Source organism: Galeopterus variegatus, unplaced genomic scaffold, assembly GCF_000696425.1.
Source record: "Galeopterus variegatus unplaced genomic scaffold, G_variegatus-3.0.2 Scaffold1761, whole genome shotgun sequence".
NCBI lineage: Eukaryota > Metazoa > Chordata > Mammalia > Dermoptera > Cynocephalidae > Galeopterus > Galeopterus variegatus.
In genome coordinates, this window is record NW_007727872.1 from 3,008 (window position 1) to 26,904 (window position 23,897).

General features: G+C 49.0%; 1 protein-coding gene across 1 annotated transcript; it reads right to left on the bottom strand.

Moving 5' to 3' along the window:
• Nucleotides 1–19,686: 19,686 nt before the first annotated feature.
• On the bottom strand, nucleotides 19,687–22,460 carry HPS6 (Hermansky-Pudlak syndrome 6). Its single transcript, XM_008578801.1, has one exon. The coding sequence runs from the start codon at nucleotides 22,351–22,353 to the stop codon at nucleotides 20,029–20,031; it is 2,325 nt and encodes a 774-aa protein (XP_008577023.1). The 5' UTR covers nucleotides 22,354–22,460; the 3' UTR covers nucleotides 19,687–20,028.
• Between the last annotated feature and the right edge of the window lie 1,437 nt (nucleotides 22,461–23,897).

The window sequence follows — 23,897 nt, forward strand, 5'->3', positions numbered from 1 at the left end:
GAGAAGTTTAGACTTAATTTTATAGAGTGGAAAGCCACCAAAAGGTTTTGAACAGAGAAGTGACCTAGTTAGATCTGTTTTTTAGTAAGATTAGTTTAGCATGGTATATAGGACTAGAGAAGGGGAACCAGTTAGGAGGCTGTGAGGTCCATGCTGCTAGCAATTTGGAAAACCAAAACCAAACCAAACAAATAGTTCCTAACTTATTGTAAAATAAAACAAATGCAAGACTAAAGAATTAAAAGTAAGCAAATAAAATTAGAAGAAAATAAGATTAAATAGTATTTATCAGCCTTCTAGGAGTATGTGTGTGGGTGATAAACTTTCAAGCTTAAATACCATAGAATAAATCAAAAAGAAAAAGTGAATTTCACATTGATTTTTAAAAAAGCAGAAAAAAGGAAAAGAATTACCAATTTGACTATATACAAATTTACATCTTTGGTGTACGTGTGTATAAATAAAAACTAAATCAAATCCCAATTCAAAACAAAAAAAGCACTACACTGGGAAATATATTTGCAGCAAATATATATATATATTTAAAGATGACCAGTAAGGGGATCTTAACCCTTGACTTGGTGGTGTCAGCACCACGCTCTCCCAAGTGAGCTAACTGGCCATCCCTATATAGGGATCTGAACCCTTGGCCTTGGTGTTATCAGCACCACACTCTCCCGAGTGAGCCACAGGTTGGCCCTTATTTGCAGCAAATATGATAAAGAGTTAAAATCTCTCTATATAATTAATTCATGCAAAATAAGTTTAAAAGGGCTGGCCTTGGGAGTTCACTTGGGAGAGCTTGGTGCTAGTAACACCAAGGTCACAGGTTCAGATCTCTGTACCAGCCAGCCATTAAAAAAAAAAAAAAAAGGTTCGGGGCTGGCCTGTGGCTCACTCGGGAGAGTGCGGTGCTGATAACACCAAGGCCACGGGTTCGGATCCCATATAGGGATGGCCGGTTAGCTCACTGTTTGAGCGTGGTGCACTGGCAACACCAAGCCAAGGGTTAAGATCCCCTTACTGGTCATCTTTCAAAAAAAAAAAAAAAAGGCCCCTTAATAAATATATAGGTAGAGGACAATTTCAGAAGAGGAAGTACTAAGACTAAAACACATGAAAATATGGTAACCATATGAATGCATATTAAAATAATGTGGCTCTTTTTTTTGTCTATTAACAAGCAAAGATATTTTTCTTAGTAAATTTGAAAAAATATATAACAGGTTTTTTGAGATATAATTCACAAACCATTCAATTCACCCATTTGAAGTATACAATTTAATGGCTTTTAGTATATTCAGTGTTGTGCAACCAATCACCACAATTGAGTTAAAACATTTTCATCACCCCAAAAACAAAACCGTATGCATTAGCAGTCACTCCACATTTCCCCCACTCTCTTAGCTCTAGGCAATCATTAACCTACTTTATGTCTCTATAAGTTTGCCTATTCTACACATTTCATATAAATGGAATCATACAATATATGGCCTTTGAGACTGGCCTCTATCACTTAGCATAATGTTTTCAAGATTCATTTATGTTGTAGCATGTGCCAGTATTTATTTTTATTGCTGAATAATATTCCATTGTATGGCTATACTGCACTTTATTTATCCACTCACCAGTTGATCGACATTTGGGTTATTTACACTTTTTGACTGTTATGAAATATGCTTCTATGAACATTCGTGTACACATATTTTTGTGGACATATGTTTTTATTTCTCTGAGGTGCATGCTTAGGAGTGGAATTGCTGGGTCTGTCATGTGGTAACTGTTTAACCTTTTGAGAAACTATCTGTAGTGGATTGGATTATGTCCCCCCAAAAGTCCCTGAAGCTTGAATTGTGTCCCCCAAGTTTTATGTATTAGAAACTTAGCCCCCACTGAGACTAAGAGGGTGGGAAATCCTATTATGGTAATTGAAAGGTGGAGCCTTGAAGAGGTGATTGGATTGTAGGACCATGCTGTAGTGAAAGGATTAAAAATGGTGGTCAAGGGCATAGTTCTGTGGGCTTTAAAAGAAGAGGAGAGTGTCTCTCTCGCACTCTGCTCTGTCTGCTTCCACCATCGCGCAATGTGAGACCCCTGGGTCATTGTCACCACCACCAGATGGACTTTGGACTTCTCAGCCTCAGAAACTGTAAGCAATAAATTTTATTTTCTTTATAAATCACCCAGTTCGATGTACTTTGTTATAAGCAACAAACACAAACTAATACACTACCACACTGCTTTCCAAAGTGGCTGCACCATTTTATATTCCCATCAGCAATGTATAAAGGCTCTAATTTCTCTATGTGCTTGCCAACACTTGTCTACTTTTTTTTTTTTTTTTTTTAAAAAGATGACCGGTAAGGGGATCTTAACCCTCGACTTGGTGTTGTCAGCACCACGCTCAGCCAGTGAGTGAACCGGCCATCCCTATATGGGATCCGAACCCGGGGCCTTGGTGTTATCAGCACCGCACTCTACCGAGTGAGCCACGGGCCGGCCCTTGTCTACCTTTTTTGATTACAGCCTTCCTAGAGTGTGTGAAGAGGTATCTCATTGTGGTTTTGATTTGCACTTCCCTGATGATTAATGATATGGAACACCTTTTTATGTGCTTTTTGGCCATTTGTATATCTTCTTTGGAGAAATGCTTGTTCAGATCCTTTGCCCATTTTTAAATTATTTTTCTTATTATTGAGTTTTAGAAGTTATTTACATATTCTGGGTACAAGTCTTTTATCAGATATATGATTTGCAAATATTTTCTCTTATTCTGTGGGTTGTCTTTTCACTTTCTTTTTTGGGGGGGGGGCGGCTGGCCAATATGGGGATCCGAACCCTTGATCTTGGTGTGTTATCAGTACCACTCTCTAAGCGAGTGAGCGAACTGGCTAGCCCTCTTTTCACTTTCTTTCTTTCTTTTTTTTTTGTCCTTTTTTTGTGACCGGCCGCACTGCACTCAGCCAGTGAGCACATCGTACCGGCCATCCCTATATAGGATCCGAACCCACAGCGGGAGTGCCGCTGCGCTCCTAATGCCGCACTCTCCCGAGTGAGCCATGGGCTCAGCCCTCTTTTCACTTTCTTGATGAAGTCCTTTAAAGCACAAAAGTTTTTAACTTTGATCAAGTCCAAATTATCTACTTTTTCTTTTGTTGCTGTGCTTTTTGTGTACTTAGTAAACTTTGTATTGACGTATAATATACAGAAAAGTGCAGATATTATAAATGTGTAACTTGACAAATTTTCTCAAACTGAATATACTCTGTAACCAGCGCTGAGATCAAGAAGCAGAACTTTGGGGCCGGCCCGGTGGCGCACTGCTACAGTGCGCAGCTTGGGAGCGCAGCGGCCCTCCCACCGAGGGTTCGGATCCCACATACAACCGGTTCCCGCTCACTGGCTGAGCGAGGTGCGGGTGCGACACTGAGGGTTGCGATCCCGTTGCTGGTCTCAGTCCAGTACGGGCGTGACACTGAGGGTTGCGATCCATTGCCGGACCCGACAAAACCTCCCACCGAGGGTTCGGATCCCACATACAACCGGTTCCCGCTCACTGGCTGAGCGAGGTGCGGGCGCAGCACCGAGGGTTGCGATCCCGTTGTCGGTCCTGGTCCGGTACGGGCGCGACACTGAGGGTTGCGATCCGTTGCCGGTCACGAAAAAAGACAAAAAGGAAAAAAAAATAAAAAAGAAGCAGAACTTTACCAGCACCCTAAAAGTCTTCCTCGGGCCCCTTCCCCGTCGCTTTTCTCCTCTAAGGGTAACCATGGTTCTGATTTTTAACACCATTATTGGTTTTGCCTGTTTTTGAAGTACAGTACATAAATAGAATCATACTAAAGAGGCAAAGGTTTTCAATAATCCTACCACATGCTGGGAAGGAGGTGGAAAGACTAAAATCTCATAAACTTCAAGTAAGACAATCTCTCAGAAAAGCAGCTTGTATTAATATGTACAACCTTTGGCCCAGTAATTCCATTTCTTGAAATCACAGCATTACTTATAATCTAGAAAGCTTGGAAATTCTAGAAACAGATGGATTGGAGAATGGCTTGGTAAATGATGGGATATGCTAACAGTGAATGTTATCAAAACGATGTTTACCAAAACGATGTTTACCAAGAGGTTAAAAGAATATGAAAAAAAATCTCACTTATGATAAATGTTAACTAAAGAAGTCGGATAAGGGGCTGGCCAGTTAGCTTACTTGGTTAGAGCATGGTGCTGCTAACACCAAGGTCATGGGTTTAGATCCCCATAGTGGCCAGCCACCGAAAAAAAAATGTGTGTGTGTGTGTGTGTGTGTGTGTGTGTATACAGGATAAAGAATATTATACAAAGTGGCTGCAATTATGTTAGAGGGTCTATGCATAGGAAAAGATGGATGGGAAGAAAGTACAATGGTGGTAATAAAATGATTGGATTCTAGGTGGATTTTTTTTCCTCTTTGTTATTTTTCAGATTTCCTTTAGTATACTCATGCTACCTTTATAACAACAAATACCATAAAAGAGAAAGAATCCTGGTGGGAAGTAACAAAGGCCTGGGTTATTTGTGTGGGACTGGGGAGAGAGGAAAAGGAATGGATACAATTTGGGTGCTCGCTGAATTTTGGGTGGTGAGTGGTTGGGCAGGATGAAAAGCCATGCCAGCATTTGGAGGACACTGGTGCCATGTACTCAAGTGGGCAATTCTGGAGGAATCATGCACGTGGCTCAGAGCATGGGCTCCTGCAATAGACACCCCTGTTTTGAATCCTGGCCCAATCTTAATAGGTGGGTAACCCTGAGCAAATTATTTAATCTCTTTGAGCTTGTTTCCTAATCTCTAAAATGGGGATAATAATGGCATATATCTTATAGGATTGTTAGGAGGATGAATTGATATAGAGCATTTAGAAAGTACCTGTCACAGGGGCTGGCTGGTTAGCTCACTTAGAAGAGTGTGGTGCTAACACCAAGGTCAAGGGTTTGGATGCCCATACTGGCCAACTGCTCAAAAAAAAAAAAAAGGTACCTATGACAGAATAAACTTTCTTTTTTTGGCTGACTGACTGGGATCCAAACCCATGATCTTGGTGTTATAAGGCTATGCTCTAACCAACTGAGCTAAACAGCCAGCCAGCCCAAACTTGCAATAAAAATTAGCTATTATAATATGCCCGGCATCCCTGGGAGATCAGGGGATAAGACTTCTCTGTCCCCAGCCACCCATCTGACCAAAAATAGTTACTCCGCCTCCCCTCCCTCAGGCAGCCCACTACCAGGAGGATGCCACGGGAGTGGTAATGAATGGGACCCTGAGGTGCAACATGTGAGAGGATTAGAATGGGCAATAGAGTAGAGTTAGGAACTAGGAAATTGCAAATTAAGTAGGCCAGACTAGAAGTAAAGCAGAGAGGCCCTGGAACACCCCATTGGAGCTCTCCTGTCCAATGTTGGTTTATCAGGATGCTTTCTGGCTGGCTTAAGGAGGATCATGGGAGGGGCTGTCCCCCTTTGCCCAACAGGTGCTGCTAATTGGGTTAATTCTGCCTCCTCCTCCACCTAGGCCTAGACTTGCTGAGAGCATAAAAAACAAGAAGGACAACTAGTAGGAAATCCACTAGAAGATGAGGGGAGCTCTGTTTGCAGGTGTGGCCTCCAGAGGCCTCTCTGCCACCTCCCCTCCCTGCCCTGCACACACAGGATGTGGCATGTGTGAGCAGCTACATGGATGTCTGGCCGAAGCCTAAGACCGCATTCCCTCCTGCCTTCCTCCCAGGTCCTGCAATACTTGGCTGAAAAAAATTTTTTTGGCTGACTAAATAACATGCCTGGTGTTTGCCTTCGTCTTTGTTCTGGTGCTCTTCCTGTCCAGCCTCAGCCTGTCCACTGCCACCTGTGTGGGTTCTGCATGGGCTGTTTGTTCCATCAGCACCGTTCCTAGGGCCTACTGTCCACCTGCTTCCTGCTGGCCATGAGCACACTCCTCCTGTGTGGCAGTTGCCCTTCCCCTACCCAGTGCCCACCCTTCATTTCTGAAAGCTGATCCCTCAGGCTAAGAGCCACCTCTGATCTCCTCAGGGAGATCCCAACCTAACTTAGGACCCTCGAAACCTTGTGCAACTTGCTCCCCACTTGGGCTTTTTTTTCCCCATCCCTCCAAAAACTATCTTCTTTCATTACCAAGAACTCACCAAACCCAACCACTGCCCACACTCTATCTCCTCTCCCATTTGGCCCTGACCCCTCTTTCCATTTTTCTCTCTCATCCCTGACCCCCACCTCCATCCATCTATTCCTAACTTTCGTACTTCCACCTGTCCCCTACTTCATTCTCCTCTCCTGACTCTCTACCCCTTCCCCATTCTGACCCAGCATGGAGTTTCCTACCCTACTCCCTCCTTCTGCCTTGTCTCCCCAGGGGCTGGAACATCTGCAGGTTTATAATAATGAGGCCACTTCCTACAGCAGCTACTCCCTCAGGAACAACATGTACAACCTTCACCCCTTCCTTAAGTCCATCCTCCAGGCACAGAGGGGACTTAACTCTCCCTCCACCCCTAGGAATTTCCCTCTGTGCTGCTGTAGTGGATTGAATTATGTCCCCCCAAAACTTACTGAAGCTTAGGGCCAGCCCGGTGGCGCACTGGAGAGTGCACCGCTTGGGAGCGCGGTGGCGCTCCCGCCGAGGGTTCGGATCCCATGTGGAGACTGGTTCCCGCTCACTGGCTGAGCGTGGTGCGGGCACAACACCGAGGGTTGTGATCCCGTTGCCGGTCCCCGGTACGGGCGCGACACCGAGGGTTGTGATCCCGTTACCGGTCAGTAAAAAAGACAAAAAGGAAAAAAAAAACCTCCAGGCACAGAGGGGACTTAACTCTCCCTCCACCCCTAGGAATTTCCCTCTGTGCTGCTGTAGTGGATTGAATTATGTCCCCCCAAAACTTACTGAAGCTTAGGGCCAGCCCGGTGGCGCACTGGAGAGTGCACCGCTTGGGAGCGCGGTGGCGCTCCCGCCGAGGGTTCGGATCCCATGTGGAGACTGGTTCCCGCTCACTGGCTGAGCGTGGTGCGGGCACAACACCGAGGGTTGTGATCCCGTTGCCGGTCCCCGGTACGGGCGCGACACCGAGGGTTGTGATCCCGTTACCGGTCAGTAAAAAAGACAAAAAAGGAAAAAAAAAAAAAAACTTACTGAAGCTTGAATTGTGACCCCCAAGTCTTAGGTATTAGAAACTTGGCCCCCACTGTGACTGTTAAGAGGGTGGGAAATCCTATTATGGTAATTGAAAGGTGGGGTCTTGAAGAGGCGATTGGATTGTAGGACCATGCCATAGTGAATGGATTAAAAATGGTGGTCAGGGGCGTGGTTCTGAGGGCTTTAAAAGAAGAAGAGAGTCTGTCTCTCTCTCTGCTCTCTCTGCCTCCACCCTCTTGCAATGTCAGACCTCTGGGTCACTGTTACCACCACCAGATGGACTTTGGACTTCCCAGCCTCAGAAACTGTAAGCAATAAATTTTGTTTTTCTTTATAAATCACCCAGTTGCACATTATTTTGTTATAAGCAACAAAACAGACTAATATAGCCCCTAACTCCAATCCCACCCACACTCCAGAATCCCAGCCTCCCCGAGCATCTGGGGTCACACCCATGGGGATGTCAGATTCCAGGCATCACAATCCCAGACATGAGACCCCAGCTCACCCAATCTCTTTCTCTGTCCCTTCTTCCTAGGGATCATTTCTGGGCAGGGAGCCCTCTTTCCTCAAACTTCCCTACTTTTTAAAATATACTCCTGGTATATAAACACTATGGATGGAAGCCCATCAGAAAAATCCAATCCAAACTGTTGGGTGAGTTAGAAATAGCCTGCACTGGGACTGGGAGGGTTGGGACTCTGGTGGTTCACTGTCATCCTATCTTCCCCAGACCTGGATCCACGTGTGGATTGAAGAATGCCAGGATCCTTGTTTGAGCTGATTGGGAGTGAGTAGCCAAGAAAAGCCTAATCCCCATACCAGCCAGCTGCCAAAAAAAAAAAAAAAAAAAAAAAAAAAAAAAAAAAAAAAAGCCTGGACAAGCTTGGCTCCCCTGGGATGTGTTTGGCGAGTAGCTGGAGGTGAGCAACCCAAAACAGGCTCAGTAAAAAGCAGTTTGAGGCCCACACTGATATAGTCAGGACTCTCAAGCTGGAAAAACAAATGCTTTGGAGGGAGGCACAGCTATTAGGTTTGAATCTTGCTTCAACCACAATGGAGTTGCATCATTGGTACATTTAACCTAGGGCAGTATAGCCATGTGCACTCAGAAAAGGGCAGTTCCATTTTTTCCTTTTTTGGCAGCTAGCTGGTACAGGGAGGGCAATTCCAGTTTAAACATCTGGCAGGGTGAGAAGGGATGTGGCATCTTAGTGACACTGAGTGTGAATTTAGTGATTCAAACATTTTTAACACAACATGGACTCTAAAAGCAAGCCAACTTCCAAAACTTGTGTTCGACCGTTAAAACAGCAATTTGTTCCAATGATGGAAGAAAAACGGACTGAATTGGACTTATTGAGAGACTGGGTCTACTTTATTTTATGGATGATTTAAGGAGTTTTTATGGTTAATTTTGACAATATTCAATTTTTGATCTATGCATTGACTTTATAATCTAATCTCTTTGTACAATATAATTCTGCTCTACTTACTTTGTGACCTTTTCCCAGTCATTTTACTTCTGAGCCTCTGTTTCCTTTCGTGTAAAATAGAGTTAGAGAAACTGATCTTAGAGATCCCTAAAGTTCCTATTAGTGAGGGGCCGGCCCGTGGCTCCCTCGGGAGAGTGTGGTGCTGATAACACCAAGGCCACGGGTTCGGATCCCAGATAGGGATGGCCGGTTTGCTCACTGGCTGAGCGTGGTGCTGACAACACCAAGTCAAGGGTTAAGATCCCCTTACCAGTCATCTTTTTTTTTTTTTCCTTTTTGTCTTTTTTTTACTGACCTGTAACGGGATCGCAACCCTTGGTGTCGCACCCGCACCAGGGACTGGCAATGGGATCACAACCCTCGGCATCGCGCCCGCACCGCGCTCAGCCAGTGAGCGGGAACTGGTCTCCACATGGGATCCGAACCCTCGGCGGGAACACCGCCGTGCTCTCAAGCGGCGCACTCTCCAGTGCGCCACCGGGCCAGCCCCTGGTCATCTTTTTAAAAATAATAATAATAATAATAAAATTCCTATTAGTGCCCTCCAAGAGATATGTAAAGAATTTATGGCTTACAATTTTCTCCACATTCAATCTCTCTTTTAATCCTCAAAACTGTCCTGTAAGGGCCAGCCCGTGGCTCACTCAGGAGAGTGCAGTGCTGATAACACCAAGACCATGAGTTCGGATCCTATATAGGGATGGCCGGTTAGCTCACTTGCTGAGCATGGAGCTGACAACACCAAGCCAAGGGTTAAGATCCCCTTACTGGTCATCTTTAAAACAACAAAAACAACAACAAAACTGTCTTGTAAGGTAGATACTGTTTTCTTTTTTTTTTTTTTTTGTCTTTTTCCGTGTCCGGCAACGGATCGCAACCCTCAGTGTCGCCCCCGTACCGGACTGGGACCGGCAACGGGATCGCAGCCCTCGGTGTTGCTCCCGCACCTCGCTCAGCCAGTGAGCGGGAACCGGTCTGTATGTGGGATCCGAACCCTCGGTGGGAGCACCGCCGCGCTTCCCAAGCGGCGCACTATAGCAGTGCGCCACCGGGCCGGCCCGATACTGTTTTCTTTTTTATGGCTGAAGATATCAAGGCTCAGGGAGGTTAAGAAAGTTACCTGAGGTTACACAGCCAATAGGTGGTGATAGTGGGATTAAATTCTTATAAATTCTTATCCAGTGAGCCTGCAGGTACACTACTAACAATTCAGAATGCAATCCAAACAGGGTCAGAAGCATAGAGAAATGTCCCAGATCTGTGTGGACAGGTGGGTCTGGGGCTTGAAGAAACATCTTTAAAATGGAAGGATGTAATTTTACATACACTTCATTTGCTTTATAAGTTTCAATGCTCTCAGTCCTTTGGTCACACATTTGCCTTCCCCAAGTCCAACATTAAAATCCTGCAGCTAGGGCAGTCCAGCCCCTATCTTGGAGCTGAGGGGTTCCCTGGATCCATGGGGAAAGGGGAAGGGTGTTAGCCTAAGTCCTGCAGACCTGTCTCCTTTTAGTCCCAGCTCTCTCATCTGCTAGTCGAGGAGCCAATCTGCCTGTTTGCAGCTTCGTTTTCTCATCTTTAATATGGGTATCATAACCCTTGCCCTGTGGGCTTCAGGGAGTAGGAAGATCAGATGAAGCGCCTGATAGGGAGGTGCTTTGAGCTATGAAATGCTCTTCAGTGTATATGGGATGAAGGTGGGTAAAAGTTATCCAAGGAGTCCCCAGAATCGTGGCCCAAGCTTGGTCTGGCAGAGCAATGCCTCCCTGGGCTGGGTTAAAAACCAGGTCTTCTTTCCACTCTCCATGCCAGGCTGTAGGTCTGGTTTATTGTTTTTGGCTCCTTTCCTAGCAACCAAGGCTTCAAAGAAGGTTCTGTAGGGTATTCAGACCTTGCCCCTCAGCTTACCAGGGAGAGGGGCCAACTGAGTCAAGAGCTTCAGACCCTGGGCAGCAACATCTAGACAAGTAAAGGGAAAAGTAAAGGGAGCTCTGCCAGCAAGTGCAAGTTCATGGCCTCAAGTTCACTCTCAGCCTGAGCCTGGTGAGGGACCTCCTGAGACCCTCAGCTGTTCATTGCCATCCTGAGCCTGCACCAGAAATGATAGCCTGTACCCAAGATATACACCCCATTCTTAGGGAACTGTGGTCTGCTGAGGGAGACCTCCTCATTCTTGCACAGCGTATTAATTTCTTTGTCTGCTGTAACAAATTACTACAAACTTGGTGGCTTACAAGAGAAATGTATTCCTCCACAATTCTGGAGGCCAGAAGTCCACCACTAAGGTGTCAGCATCAGTTTGTCCTGGAGGCTCCAAGGGAGAGTCCCTCCCATGCCTGTTTCCTAGCTTATGGTGGCTGTTGGCAATCCTTGGTGTTCTTTGGCTTGTAGACCCACCACTGCAATCTCTGCCACTGTCTTCACATGGCCTTCTCCTTCTGTGTCTCTGTGTTTTCTCCTTTTTTGTCTTATAAGGATACTTATTATTGGATTTAGGGCTTGTCTTAATCCAGAATGATCTCCTCTTGAGATCCTTACCTTAATTACACCTGCAAGGACCTGTATCCCAAATAAGATCACATTCTGAGGTTTTGGGTGGACGTATCTTTTGGGAGTCACAACTCAACTTGCTATGATGCTACCTCAAAAGCTTTGTGGAAGAATAGAATTGAAAGATAATATGAATCTTTCAGTGAACTTTTTTTTTTTAATTTTAATTTTAATTATTTTATTTTATTTATTTATTTTTTTAAAGGTGACCAGTAAGGGGATCTTAACCCTTGACTTGGTGTTGTCAGCGCCATGCTCACCCAGTGAGCAAACCGGCCATCCCTATATAGGATCCGAACCCGTGGCCCTGGTGCTATCAGCACCACGCTCTCCCGAGTGAGCCACGGGCTGGCCCTTCCATGAAGTTTTTGAAGTACCCTCATATAAGGATGCTGAAGTTTGATGTGGAAGACCTAACTGTCTTAGAGTCCTCAAGTCTTAGAGGAGAAGTCTGCCTGTACTTTAAGAAGCCCCTTTATGTAGGAAAGGACTGGTTTCCAGCATGGTCCTCAAGAGTCTTCAAAATGAGACAAGCCCACAAATCTTGGTGACAGGGAAGGGTTAGCACTGGCAGAATCCAAACCACTAATCTCTATAGAAAATGTGAGGACATTGGTGATCTATTCATGTCAGAATGTGGAGGGGGAGGCAAGGGGAGTTTCTGCCTCCACAAGGCAAGTGAGGCAAGCCAGACACTTGGCCCTAATCTTTGCCCACCCTCTTTTTACTTTGTTCAGCTCCCACATGTGAATGAGCTCATATTATTGTTAAATACTTTTTTGAAAATAACCACCACATGATCAACAACAAAGTGGGACTGTTCCCTTGGTTGGGAGGTGTCCTAATAAAGATGGGGAAGACATCAGGGTTAAACTCCCAGAAGGGTCCTTTTGCAAATCCAGGCTACCTCCCTGAGCCCCATTTTCTCCTTGCAAGGCCTAGCCATTCAGCTGGGCTCCTTTCCTTTCCACTCTGAGGATTCTTTTTCTGAACTGGAAATCTTATAAGACTTCCATATAAATAAGGACTTCCATATATATATAAAGTCCATATAAATCTCCCATGCCCTCTTTCTTCCTTCCTACGAGCTACAAGAGCCTCAGCATGATTACTGTCTACCCATTCAATCCCTGGGGCTCCTCAACCCTCTAGACTGGATGTCAAGTGGGGCACCATATCCCAGACCTCCCCATTATTCTTTGCTGCCCCCGTTCAGATCTCCTGAAAGACAACTACATGGTATCTTTTCCTCTCAAGGATTTTACAGTTGATCATTTTGCAGAAAGAGACCCCGGGTTACCAAGTTGCTAGCCTAGGGAAGGTATGAAAAAATGTTTTGTTTGTTTGGGTTATTTGGCGGCTGGCAGGTATGGGGACCCAAACCTGTGACTGTGGTGTTACCAGCACCACGCTCTCCCAAGTGAGCTAATCTGCCAGTCCAGGTGTGAAAATTTAAGAAACCTTGCAAACTGACAGAGCTGGGAGGAGCAGGACAAATTTGGGACTGACGGAGATCTGCTCCCCTTTTGTTTTCTTGATGGCTGCTCAGCTGTCACCACTGTCATGCCCCTTGGAGCTCACCTTCCAAAAAATTAGTCACAGGGGAAGAAATGGATTGAACGCAGGCTCTCTTCCTGGTGGTCCCTCATGCCAAGCACACAGGCCCCCTTCACATTAAGGGTCTCACTGCTGATAATTCAGGGGATGATGGACAAGGCTAACAAGAGTGTCAAACATGAAGTCAAGAACCCACTTCCAGCTCTAGTTAAAACTTGCTATTAGAAAGAAAACCATGCTCCTTCACAGTTTCAGTAGCGGGATCTCCTGAGGCCTCCTGGGAAGGTGCTGCATTCTACAAGGAGAAACCATATCCTTTATTGAAGAAGCCATAAAAATTTAGGAAATCCAACTGGTATCCCTGCTCTGTCTTCCTGACTCCCTTTCTCTGGCTCAATTATCCTCTTGGTTATCCACTTCCAACCTTTCTACGTTGCCTCCACAAGGCAAGTGAGACAATTTGCCTCACTTGGAGCCAATACTCTGGAGCCATTTCCATCTCCTTTTCCAAAGCAGCCCTTCTCTTATACCCAGTAAAAGCCACATTATGTTCTTTCCTTTCTGAACACTTACAGGGGAGGCCTACTCATTGAGGAACTGACTAGGGTCTAAATAGTGTGGTGGAGGGGGAAGTGGCTACTGATGTGTCCCTCCTACTCCCTAGGCTCCCCATAAATCCCATACCCCACAATGGTCCTCCACTATTCCCAAAGTGGCTATGAGAACAATGAGCCAATCTAGTCAGTGATGAGTGGTCATGTGATTTCCCCTTTGGACAGCTATCTCAGTGATATCCATGTCAGTGTCTCCCCTGCCTTGGCCCTGGCCCTGGCCTGGCTTCCTCAGGGTCCCCCTGACCCAATACCTCCCCTCAGTTTTTCCTTCTCTTCCCCTGCTGTGACTCCCAGAACTCTTCTGGAGCCTTCCCACCCTCTGCATTAGGGCTCTATCCACCTCTCCAGGAAAGACCTGCTCCCCAATTCTGAGGCTGTAGGCTATTCTTAGAGCTTGCCTGGTGCTGTTAGGGGTGGGGGCAATGCCCACTTTTTCCCAGAATAAAACAAAAATAATAGACTTTGCAAAGACTTCATGTCACCTTGGAATCTCAATGGCTGCCAAAGCCTGAGGACCTGAAACCTATGAAAGACCTGGGCAATCTGGTCCTCCAGAGCCTCTGGGAGGCCCCGGAAGCTTAGCCTCAGCCCCCTCACAGCTCCTTCCCTTTTCCTCTATTCCCTAGATAATGGAAACTTCTGGGAGACCAGATCTAGCCCAGCTCGCCCACTGGCTCTACGCATTGGCCATAATTCTGGTGAGAAGCCCCAAGGGACCCCCTCTCTGCCCTTCATCCATCCTCTCAGCATTCGTCCCTGAGAGCCTCCTCTACTCCCCAGAGTGAGGATATTTCCCTGCCTCTCCCCCCCAGTCCCTACTCCCCATTCCCATCTGTCTGTCTCCTCCTTTTTCTTGTCTGCTCCTGGTCCAGCGCCATCTTCTTATTCATCTCTTTGATTCTGTCTCTTCTTACCTTTGTTCTTGTTCTTTTTCTGTCTTGTTCCTGTGCAGAGACCTACGGAGCCAGGACCAGGCCCTCTCTTTGGGAATTAGAGGAGAAACCACTCAAAGAACTCTATCCATAACTGGTGAGTGACCCTGGACCTCACAGCCTGCTTCAGCCTCTCTCCCCACGTGAATTTTTGTTTATCAGCAGAAATGGAGACCCATACAATAATAGTATAAGCACAATTTACAATTCATGTAGCCCATTAACCTTGAAATTGCGATTCTCGGGCCGGCCTGGTGGCGCACTGCTACAGTGCGCCGCTTGGGAGTGCAGCGGCGCTCCCGCCGAGGGTTCGGATCCCACGTACAGACCGGTTCCCGCTCACTGGCTGAGCGAGGCGCGGGAGCAACACCGAGGGTTGCGATCCCGTTGCCGGTCCTGGTCCGGTACGGGCGCGACACTGAGGGTTGCGATCCGTTGCCGGACACGAAAAAAGACAAAAAGGAAAAAAAAAAAAAAAAAGAAATTGCGATTCTCAGAAAGCTTTTTTTTTTTTTTTTTTTTTTTTGTCTTTTTCCGTGTCCAGCAACGGATCGCAACCCTCAGTGTCGCGCCCGTACCGGACCAGGACCGGCAACGGGATCGCAACCCTCGGTGTCGCGCCCGCACCTCGCTCAGCCAGTGAGCGGGAACCGGTCTGTACGTGGGATCCGAACCCTCGGCCAGGAGCGCCGCCGCGCTTCCCAAGCGGCGCACTATTCAGCCGGTACGGGGGCGACACTGAGGGTTGCGATCCGTTGCCGGACACGAAAAAAGACAAAAAGGAAAAAAAAAAAAAAAAAGAAATTGCGATTCTCAGAAAGCTTTTTTTTTTTTTTTTTTTTTTTTGTCTTTTTCCGTGTCCAGCAACGGATCGCAACCCTCAGTGTCGCCCCCGTACCGGACCGGGGACCGGCAACGGGATCGCAACCCTCGGTGTCGCGCCCGCACCTCGCTCAGCCAGTGAGCGGGAACCGGTCTGTACGTGGGATCCGAACCCTCGGGCAGGAGCGCCGCCGCGCTTCCCAAGCGGCGCACTATTCAGTGCACCACCGGGCCGGCCCAGAAAGCTTTTTTTCCAGGGGAATTCACCTCCATTTCATATTTGTGCATAAAGTGAGACTTTATTGCTTTTGAATAAGGCCTGAGATCTTATTCCTGTATTTCAAATTCATATAAAATATGACCTCCTTTGTCCTCCCAGGAAACTCCACTGCACCCTCAACTTCCTCCCCAGTTGGGCCAAATTATTGAAGTCAGTCTGGTAGCTGGAACAGAGTGCCAATCTTGGAGAGGAAGAATCCAGGCAGCTCAGGCCCCCTTTCTTCTGGGTGATACTATCCTTGTGCTAGTCCAGGACCCTTTCCCCTTTCCATGATTCTGCTTCCTGAATTCTCTCCTGACTTCCTCTCCTCCATCTCTTCTCTTGTCCTCAGAGAACCTTGATTTACTACCTCCTGAGGTTTCCTCAGTCCTCAGTTGAGAAATGGGTAGTGTGTGTATGTTTGAGGGTAATGGGTGGAACCGGCAGTGACAAGAGTAACCACCAGGGGGAGCCTGTGCCTAAGAAGAGGTTAAGGTGGGGGGGGCCTAGGGGAACCATCCTGAGGATTTTTCTTTCCTTCTTTCCAAGGTAGTAAGGGTACCAAGCATTCCAGCCTGTGGTGGCTCCCTATAGAACTGGGAGTCTAGAGCTGCCCCCTTCCCCTTCTTTTACTCTCCCTCTTTTTTCCTGACTATCCAGGTCATTCATTGTGAACCAAATTCTGGTGCATCTTCTCAATGTGGAATAATTCCTAAGGACACATCCCCTGAAATGCCATTTTCAACTTGGGGATCAATATTCCAGTTCTTTGGCTTCAACCCACAACTCCCACTATCCCCCACTGTCCATCTCTCCTCTGGAACCTCACTGACTCGGGCTTTCCCATCCCTCCTCTTCTAGCTTGGCAATCACAGGGCCAGTCCTTCACCTCAACCCCAGTTATGTAACAGTTATATCCATTCCTTCCATTCTGATCCCAACTCCCAAATGGCCTCTGTTCAGTGGCTTCCCCACCCCCCACCCCTGCCCCAGGTGGCGTGGTTCTTCACTCAGATCTACCTGACTTACTTCCATCAATTTCAGGTCTGAATCAACCGAAAAGTCTGGCCTATGGGAAAAGGGAAGAAAGCCAGAGAATCTCTCACCCCAGGCTATCGGGACCAGTTAGTTCCTACACTGACAACAGTAATTGAAACTACTATGAGCCTGGCATTGTGATACATGCTGAAGATACGAAAATACAAATAACCATGGTCACTGCCCTCATGGAACTTGTATATTAATCAGAGAGACTAACAAATAATGAGGCAATCAACAGAAAAGAAGTGTAGCTGGAGGGAAGACTGGAAAGAAAGGCAGGGCCAGATATTTGTTAGGAGTTTGGCCTGTACTCTGAATATTGAAGTAGCTGCTGAACTTGATCAGATTTGCTTGTTACAATACTCTGGGTAATCAAGGTTAGATTTGAGGAGATAGGGATACGAATTAGAAAGCCATGGCTGGCCTGTTAGCTCAGTTGGTTAGAGTGCACCCTTGTAATACCAAGGTCAAAGGGCCAGCCGCCAAAAAAAAAAAAAGCCACTATAACATTCTCAATGACAGACAGACAGGGTAGGCCAAAGGCAGGATCAGGGTATGGGAAGAGAGCAGAGTGGTCCTTGGACACTGGCCCCCTCTGGCCACCAGGTCCAATTTCTGGCAGGTCACAAGTAGAGGAAGGGGTAGGTTCTCATCTCTAATCCTTACAGGTTGGAGAAGAGTTGGGTCACTGTAGTTCTGTGGTCTGGTCATTGGGCAGCATGGAGACTGTGGTCTGTGTTCAAACAGTGGATCCCTTCGTGAGGGAAAGGAGGTGGAGAACTAGGGCTGGCAAGGTTGAGAATATGGGCGGGCGGTAGGGAGATGAAAAGGGAGGACCAGGCCCTCAAGGCCACATACACAGGTAGAGGAGCCTTAGGCTTTGCTTCTTCTCCTTTGCCCACAATGCTGGTTTTGCCTGCATTGTGCTCCTCTTTACTGGCTTTATCTTCACCTTCAAGTTTTCTGGAAGCTACTGCCATGTGAACCTGAGAGAGCTCCAGAGGTGAGGCACAACTATGGAAAAGCTCCTGTCCAGTGGCCTAGGATCTCCCCCTCGCCTACCCAGGGACCTCAGACCCTCCTAATCCTCCTGCCCAGGGACCTTGTCCACTACAGAAAAACTTCATCCCCAAAACTTCCCCCTTTTCTCAGGCACCCAAGGTCAAGAACCTCAGCTCCTGGATCTCCCCTTTCCTCAGGTCCCAACATCTTATACTGTGCTTTTTACAAAAACCTCAGACTTGGGACCTCCACCACCTATTCAGAGACCTCTGGCTCAGGAAGACCACACTGGGCCGTCTCTCTGATGACCCTCTCACACATTCCACCAAAACCTAGTCACATGATGATATCTGTGTACCTAAACTATTCTCCAAAGTCCTGAGACTCAGTTTGGAATCATTTGCACCTTCCACATTGGAGGTGGGGGATGAGCAAGGGCTAGTGTATTCAAGTCCCAAGCCTGTAAAAGCAGGTAAAAGCTACTAAGTCCATTTGCTCCTCTCAGAGCTGCCTGGCTGAATGGCTTCCTTTCAGAGGCTCCACTAGTGACTGGCCCCAAGGAACTTCCTTGAGCCACACAACTCAAAGGAAAAACCTGGCCTCCTTCCCTTGCCCATGCCTATGCCTCCAGTGGCCCACTGAGTATAATTCTTTCTCCTCCAGGCACAGAAGGAGGCCCAAGCCAAATCTCAGGCTAAGAAGCAACCACGATTCAGCAAGATCATGAACAGGAAGTAGCTTCGTGATTTTGTCCATCCCCAGCTTCCCACTGAGAAGCCATAATGGGTTCAGTCTCAAGATCAAGAGGAACCCCTCCCAGACCAGGAAGGGGCTGAGGTGGTGGCTGAGGAAGGAACTGTCACTAACCTGGGAAGAGCTGTAGCTTAAGGGCCAGTTGCTTGACTCCAGATGTTGGTAGAGAGCCTGGCTTGAAGACCAGGACAAGGGCCTCCCAAGCCCTGGATGAGCCCAAGTTGCCATCCCAGGACTTGGCCATGCAGATGAGCCACCTCAGGACCTCCATGAGGCTAAAGAGCTAACACCAGCCATGCACAAGACTGAGGACCATCCCTATCCTGAGACTGAGGAACTGTCCCTAGTCCTGTATGAGCCTAAGAGTCCACCTTAGGCCCAGGATGAAGCTGAGCACAATTCAAGCTGCAGGTCCCAGGTGAGGACAAAGCTGAGCAGCAGTCCTTATGTTGGCCCCTTCCCTGAGACTGAGGATAAGAGGTAGCTGGGGTCCAGGATGATGCTGAGTAGCACCACCCAGGATTGTACCCTAAGCCAGAACCAGGCTCAGGGGTCACTTGGGTAGAAGTGGGCATAGGGCCAAGGCCTCTTCAGAGGTGGTCCTGTTAAATCAGTCCAGACAAGCAGAAATCTGTGCTGTGATGTTCTTGTTTCTTGGCTTGGAGAGTCAGCAGGAATGTGGGACCCTGTAAGTAGCTCTGCTCGCAGTGACTTATTGTTACTAAGTCATCTCTGCAGGCAGCTCTCCTGTCTGTGGCAAATCTTCCCCTAAATCAGGGGCTGCTCCAGGAATCCGGGAGGAGACAGGCACAGGCACAGGTCCCACCTGGGAGCAGAAGAGTCCTGGGGAAAGGAAGGGTGTAGCTCTTCAGAGTCCTCCTCAACAGGCTAGAGGAGACAGCATTGAGACAGGGATGAGGAACCCATCCATGTTCAAGCAGGTAGGAACCACTGGGCTGCACAGTTCAAATCAGAGCTGCTTTCTAGCTGACTGACTTCAGTGAAGTCTGTTAATTTTTCTAAACGTCTATTTCCTTACGTGTAATATCGGATTATTATTAGTACTTTCCCCATGGGCTTATGAGAAGTATTTTTTATTTATTTAATTTAATTTAATTTAATTTTTTTGTGACCGGCCGCCCCGCGCTCAGTCAGTGAGCGCACCAGCCATCCCTATATAGGATCCAAACCCGCGGCAGGAGAACCGCTGCACTCTCAGCGCCACACTCTCCCGAGTGCACCATGGACTCGGCCCTTATGAGAAGTATTAAATGAGGGATTATATCAAGACCAGCAGAAAGCTTGGCACATATTAAATGCTCATAAATGTTAATTATTTTCATGATTGAAAGTGCTATTTTAGCCAAAAGATCCAGATCTGACCACTCCCTCTATAACATACAACTTCTGAGACCTTCAGCTGTTCATTTTTTTATTTGAAGTTTTTGTCTTTTCCTTTAAATCTTTTATTTTGTTTTTTTTTTTTGGTTTTTTTTTTTGGTGCCCGTGCAGTACAAGGTATTCTGAACCTTGATGTTATCAGCACCACGCTGTAATGAACTGAGCTAACCAGCTAGCTCAGCTGTTCAAAAACATACAAACTCTGTATATATTTAACACACATACACATACAGATTTTAAAAACTGCTCCAGAAGAGAGGAGTATTGCATACAAAGGTCCCACCTTGGCCCCTCCAACTCCTAGGCACCCTTTCCTGATCGATCACAGTGTCCTAGAAACAATTTCCTTTGTCAGTTACACAGAGGCCCTGTCCAGATGGTGCCCAGGCCTCTATGGTCTGATGCCTGGAGGACAGTCACAGGTCCCGAGGTGGGGTGGGGGGTGGAGTACCTGCATCCCACAGGATGTCCTCATATAGGCTTAGAACTGGGCCTGAGGGCCGTCCATGAGCTCCAGTTTGCTCCAGCAGAGTTCTGAGCAAGCCCACAGTCAGAGGGGGCTCTGCCCCAGGCTCAGGGAATGGGGTGGGGGGCCCCACCTCATCTGGGAGATATGTCTGCAGTAGAAGCAGGAGCTCAGCTGGAGTCAGTTCTGGTGGGCACAGGCGACAAAGGAGGGGGAGGTAAGCATCAAGCTGGCGGTGCCGGGCAAACTCAGCTAGCAGCAGTTTGAAGATCTCGCTTCGAAGCAGGGGGCTAGAAGGGCTGAGGGCCAGGCCGGCCTCCACAACCTGCTCCCACTGCTCCTTTTGCACCAGCTGCTCCACAGCTTGGAGCACGGCTTTTGGCCGCCCACTGCCCAAGAGTAGCTCTAGCTCTAGTGCCTCGGGCCTGTTCCCCTCCTCACCTAGCACTGCCAGGGCTCGGCGATACAGGGGCAGCCCTGGGCCCCCTGCACCCCAGCCTGGCCCACCTTGCTGTTGTGCCAGCTCCACAAAGGGTGGCAGCCATCGAGGCTCCAGCCTGTAGAGGTATTGACACAAGAGTTCGAAGGGGGGCAGTATCCCGTTGGGGGGTTCCTTTCCAGCTGTTGCACCCCCTAGCACCTTCTTCCACACATCAGGGAGAGCTTGGGACCTCAGCTTCCCATTCCCATCTGGCTGGAGCTGCAGGGCCCTGAGAGTGGCACCCCAGGCTGCTGTAGGAAGGGCGTGGAAAACAGTGTTGAGCTGGGCCAGCTGGTCTCCCACCAACTCGGTCTTCAGCAGGCGTGCCACTTCATGCTCTGCCAGCTCAGTCCAGCCAGCCTCCTCATCATCCCCGGCCACGAGCTGGGCCTTGAGCTGCTCTAAACCTCGGTAATCCCGAAGTTCAGCCCTCAGTGTGGTCAACAGTGTAGAAGGGGGCAGGTGGCCCTGGAGAATGGAGGCCAGGGCCTGAGGTGCCCGGAATGTGCTGTTGTGTCTCAGTTCCTCTGGGGTAAGCTGGGCACCCCTCAGGCTCCGCCGCTGGTAGTACTCACAGGCTTCCTCAAACACCAGGTCCTTGGCTGAAGGTAGCTCAAGGCTCTGTGGGGCTTCCCAGCCCACGCAAAACAAACCCAAGGCTGAAAGCAAACGAAGACCGCCTCGGGTCTCCAGCTCTTCCTCTTCCATGCCAGGGGCTGGGGGTTCCAGCAAATGTACTCTGTCTGTACTTAAGACCTTCCTCTCCAGCAGCTGCCCACTGCCCATGTCCAGCAATTCCAAGGTGGAACCCAGCACACAGGCCAGAGTGCCTTGAAATGTTCCCAGGGCTGCAGACCTCCCCGGGGCTACAGGTGCCTCCTGCAGGGTGCCCACAACCCGGGTGCCACCGTGGGACTGTATGAGGCTCACAGTGCCCCTTAAGTCAAGCAACAGCAGACCCTGGGGAGTTGGGGCCCAGGTATGCACAGCCAATGGCTCCCTGGGGGACAGCATCCCAGGAAGGCCTCGGAGCAGTGCCCGGAAGTCCCATGTGTCCCCTCGTCCGGGATTCAGGCTGTTACTGTAGAAGAGGCCAAGACGTGGGGCAGCCACCATCACCTTGCCCTTGCCTGGGCTCCAGATGAGCAGAATGTGGGCCACACCAGGCCAGGTGGTGGCAGTGGGCACTAGGAAAAGGTCCTTGCGGGAGGCTAGCAGCCCGAAAAGGGGGCAGTGGTGCAGAAGGACGTGTGTGCGGCCCAGGTTGGTGCCGGCTTCCCCGCTGGGCTCCAGAGTCCGGACGCACACGCGGTGGCTGAAGGAGGCTGCGGGCGGCTGGAGCCGGCCCTCAGCGCTGGCCTGACGCTCCTCGCACCACACCAGACGGCCTCGGGGCGCCGCCACGGCCACCACGCGGGCTCCACCGCCCGGACAGAGCTCGGTGCTCTGCAGCAGCCGCCAGCCAGGCCCCACCCCCTCCCCCCACACCTCGGCTAGGCCACTCTCCCACACCAGGATCAGCGCCGGTCGCGCTGGCCACGGCAGGAAGAAGGCGTCTAGTGGTGAGGGGTGGCCAGCCGGCCAGGCACGCTCCAGCTCCGCGCCGGCTCCACGCCCCGCGACCAGCAGCTGCGGGGTCGGCGCCCCCGCGGGTCGCAACAGTAGCAGGTGGCGGCCATCCGGGCTGCAGCGGACTCGAATGGCCCGGTCCCCGGCCAGCAACTCCCGGAGCCGGGCCGCGCCGCTGAAGTTGCTCAGGTCCGAGAGCAGGCGCAGACTCCCCGCACGCTTCATGCTGCCGCCCGCGCCGGAGACGTCCAGGCCCGGCCGCCCCGTGGGGCGAGGACCGGCGCTCGGTCCGCGGCTCTGCCGGGAGCGGAGAGCGGGGCTGAGACTTCCGTCTCCCGTCGATGAGGTGCGCCGAGGAGGGTCAGGAGTGTCGACTCCGCCCCGCCCCTCCCGCCAGGCTCGCTCAGAGATTGCCACTTCTCACGCCCCGCCCGCGAGACACGCCTACCGGGGGAGGAGCTTCGCCGGGGGAGGAGCGTCGGCAGCACCCAAGGGTCTCAGCGCCGTGGACCTGGCAGCCCCTACCTAGGAGGGTTCTTGGAGCAGGGACGTAAGCCCGCTGCCTTAGGCCCCAGCAAGCCGCGGGCTGGCCCAGAGTGTGACTCAGTAATCGTGATTCCAGCCCTGCTGAGCCCCGAACTGCCAGCGTCCCTCTCCCAGAGGTTTCTGTCTCTCTCCCAAAGGTTTCTTTCCCTCCAAGCCTCTATCCCCCCCCAAACATTCATTTATTCATGAAATTTTTAGCTGTCTATTTATTTATTTTGCCAGCTGGCTGGTAAGGATGAAATTTTTATTGAGCACCTACTTTGTGCCAGGCGCTGAGTAGACAGCCCTGAACAAAATATGAAAACCTCAATCTCATGGAGATGACAATCTACTGGAAAATAATAACAATAGCTAACACTTCCATAGTATTTACTATGTGACAGCCCTCCTTCACCGCACCCCGCTTCCCGCCCCCAGTCCCTTTTATAGATAAGGAAAATGAAGCACAGAGAGATTAACAAGACCAAGATCACACGTATTAAATGGCAGAGGTCGGATTCAACCAAAGGCAATCTGGCTCCAGAGTGCACCAAATCACTTTACTATGTTAACAATTCATCAGCCAAAACCAAACAGTCACCAAACAGTTTGCTAGGAAAAAGAAAAGAAAACATACTTAACACCAAGGTCAAGGGTTTGGATCCCAACTGCCAGAAATGAAAATAAAAAAATAAAAGATACTTTAGAGGCACTGAATCTGTGTGTTATCTCTCCCACAACGCCTACAAATTTATGTGTAGGGGTCCTTCCATCCCTTGACTGCCTTTTTATTATTTATTTATTTATTTTCTTAAAAGATGAGTGGTAAGGGGATCTCAACCCTTGGCTTGGTGTTGTCAGCACCACGCTCAGCCAGTGAGCCAACCGGCCATCCGTATATGGGATCTGAACCCGGGGCCTTGGTGTTATCAGCACCACACTCTCCCGAGTGAGCCACGGGCCGGCCCTCCTTGACTGCCTTTTTAGGTGAGTGGTATTCCTTCTGCCCTCCACCACCAGTCCCTCTTCATGAACACTGCCTCTCCTCCCTGGCCCTCACCTTTCTTGAGAACCTGCATCCATTTATTTCATCAGCCTCATTCTGTCCTCTTGCTCTAAGCATAGAAACACCCTCCAGTCTGTCCTGTCTTGGAATTAATTTTTTGATCCTTATCTCCCCACCTCCACCCCTAACACTCCCTCTCCCTTTCCTTTCTCAGTTGTTGGGTTTCTTGCAAAGATCC

Excerpts from the sequence above, each read along its gene's own strand:
- HPS6 (XM_008578801.1), bottom strand. The coding sequence starts at position 22,353 with ATGAAGCGTGCGGGGAGTCTGCGCCTGCTCTCGGACCTGAGCAACTTC.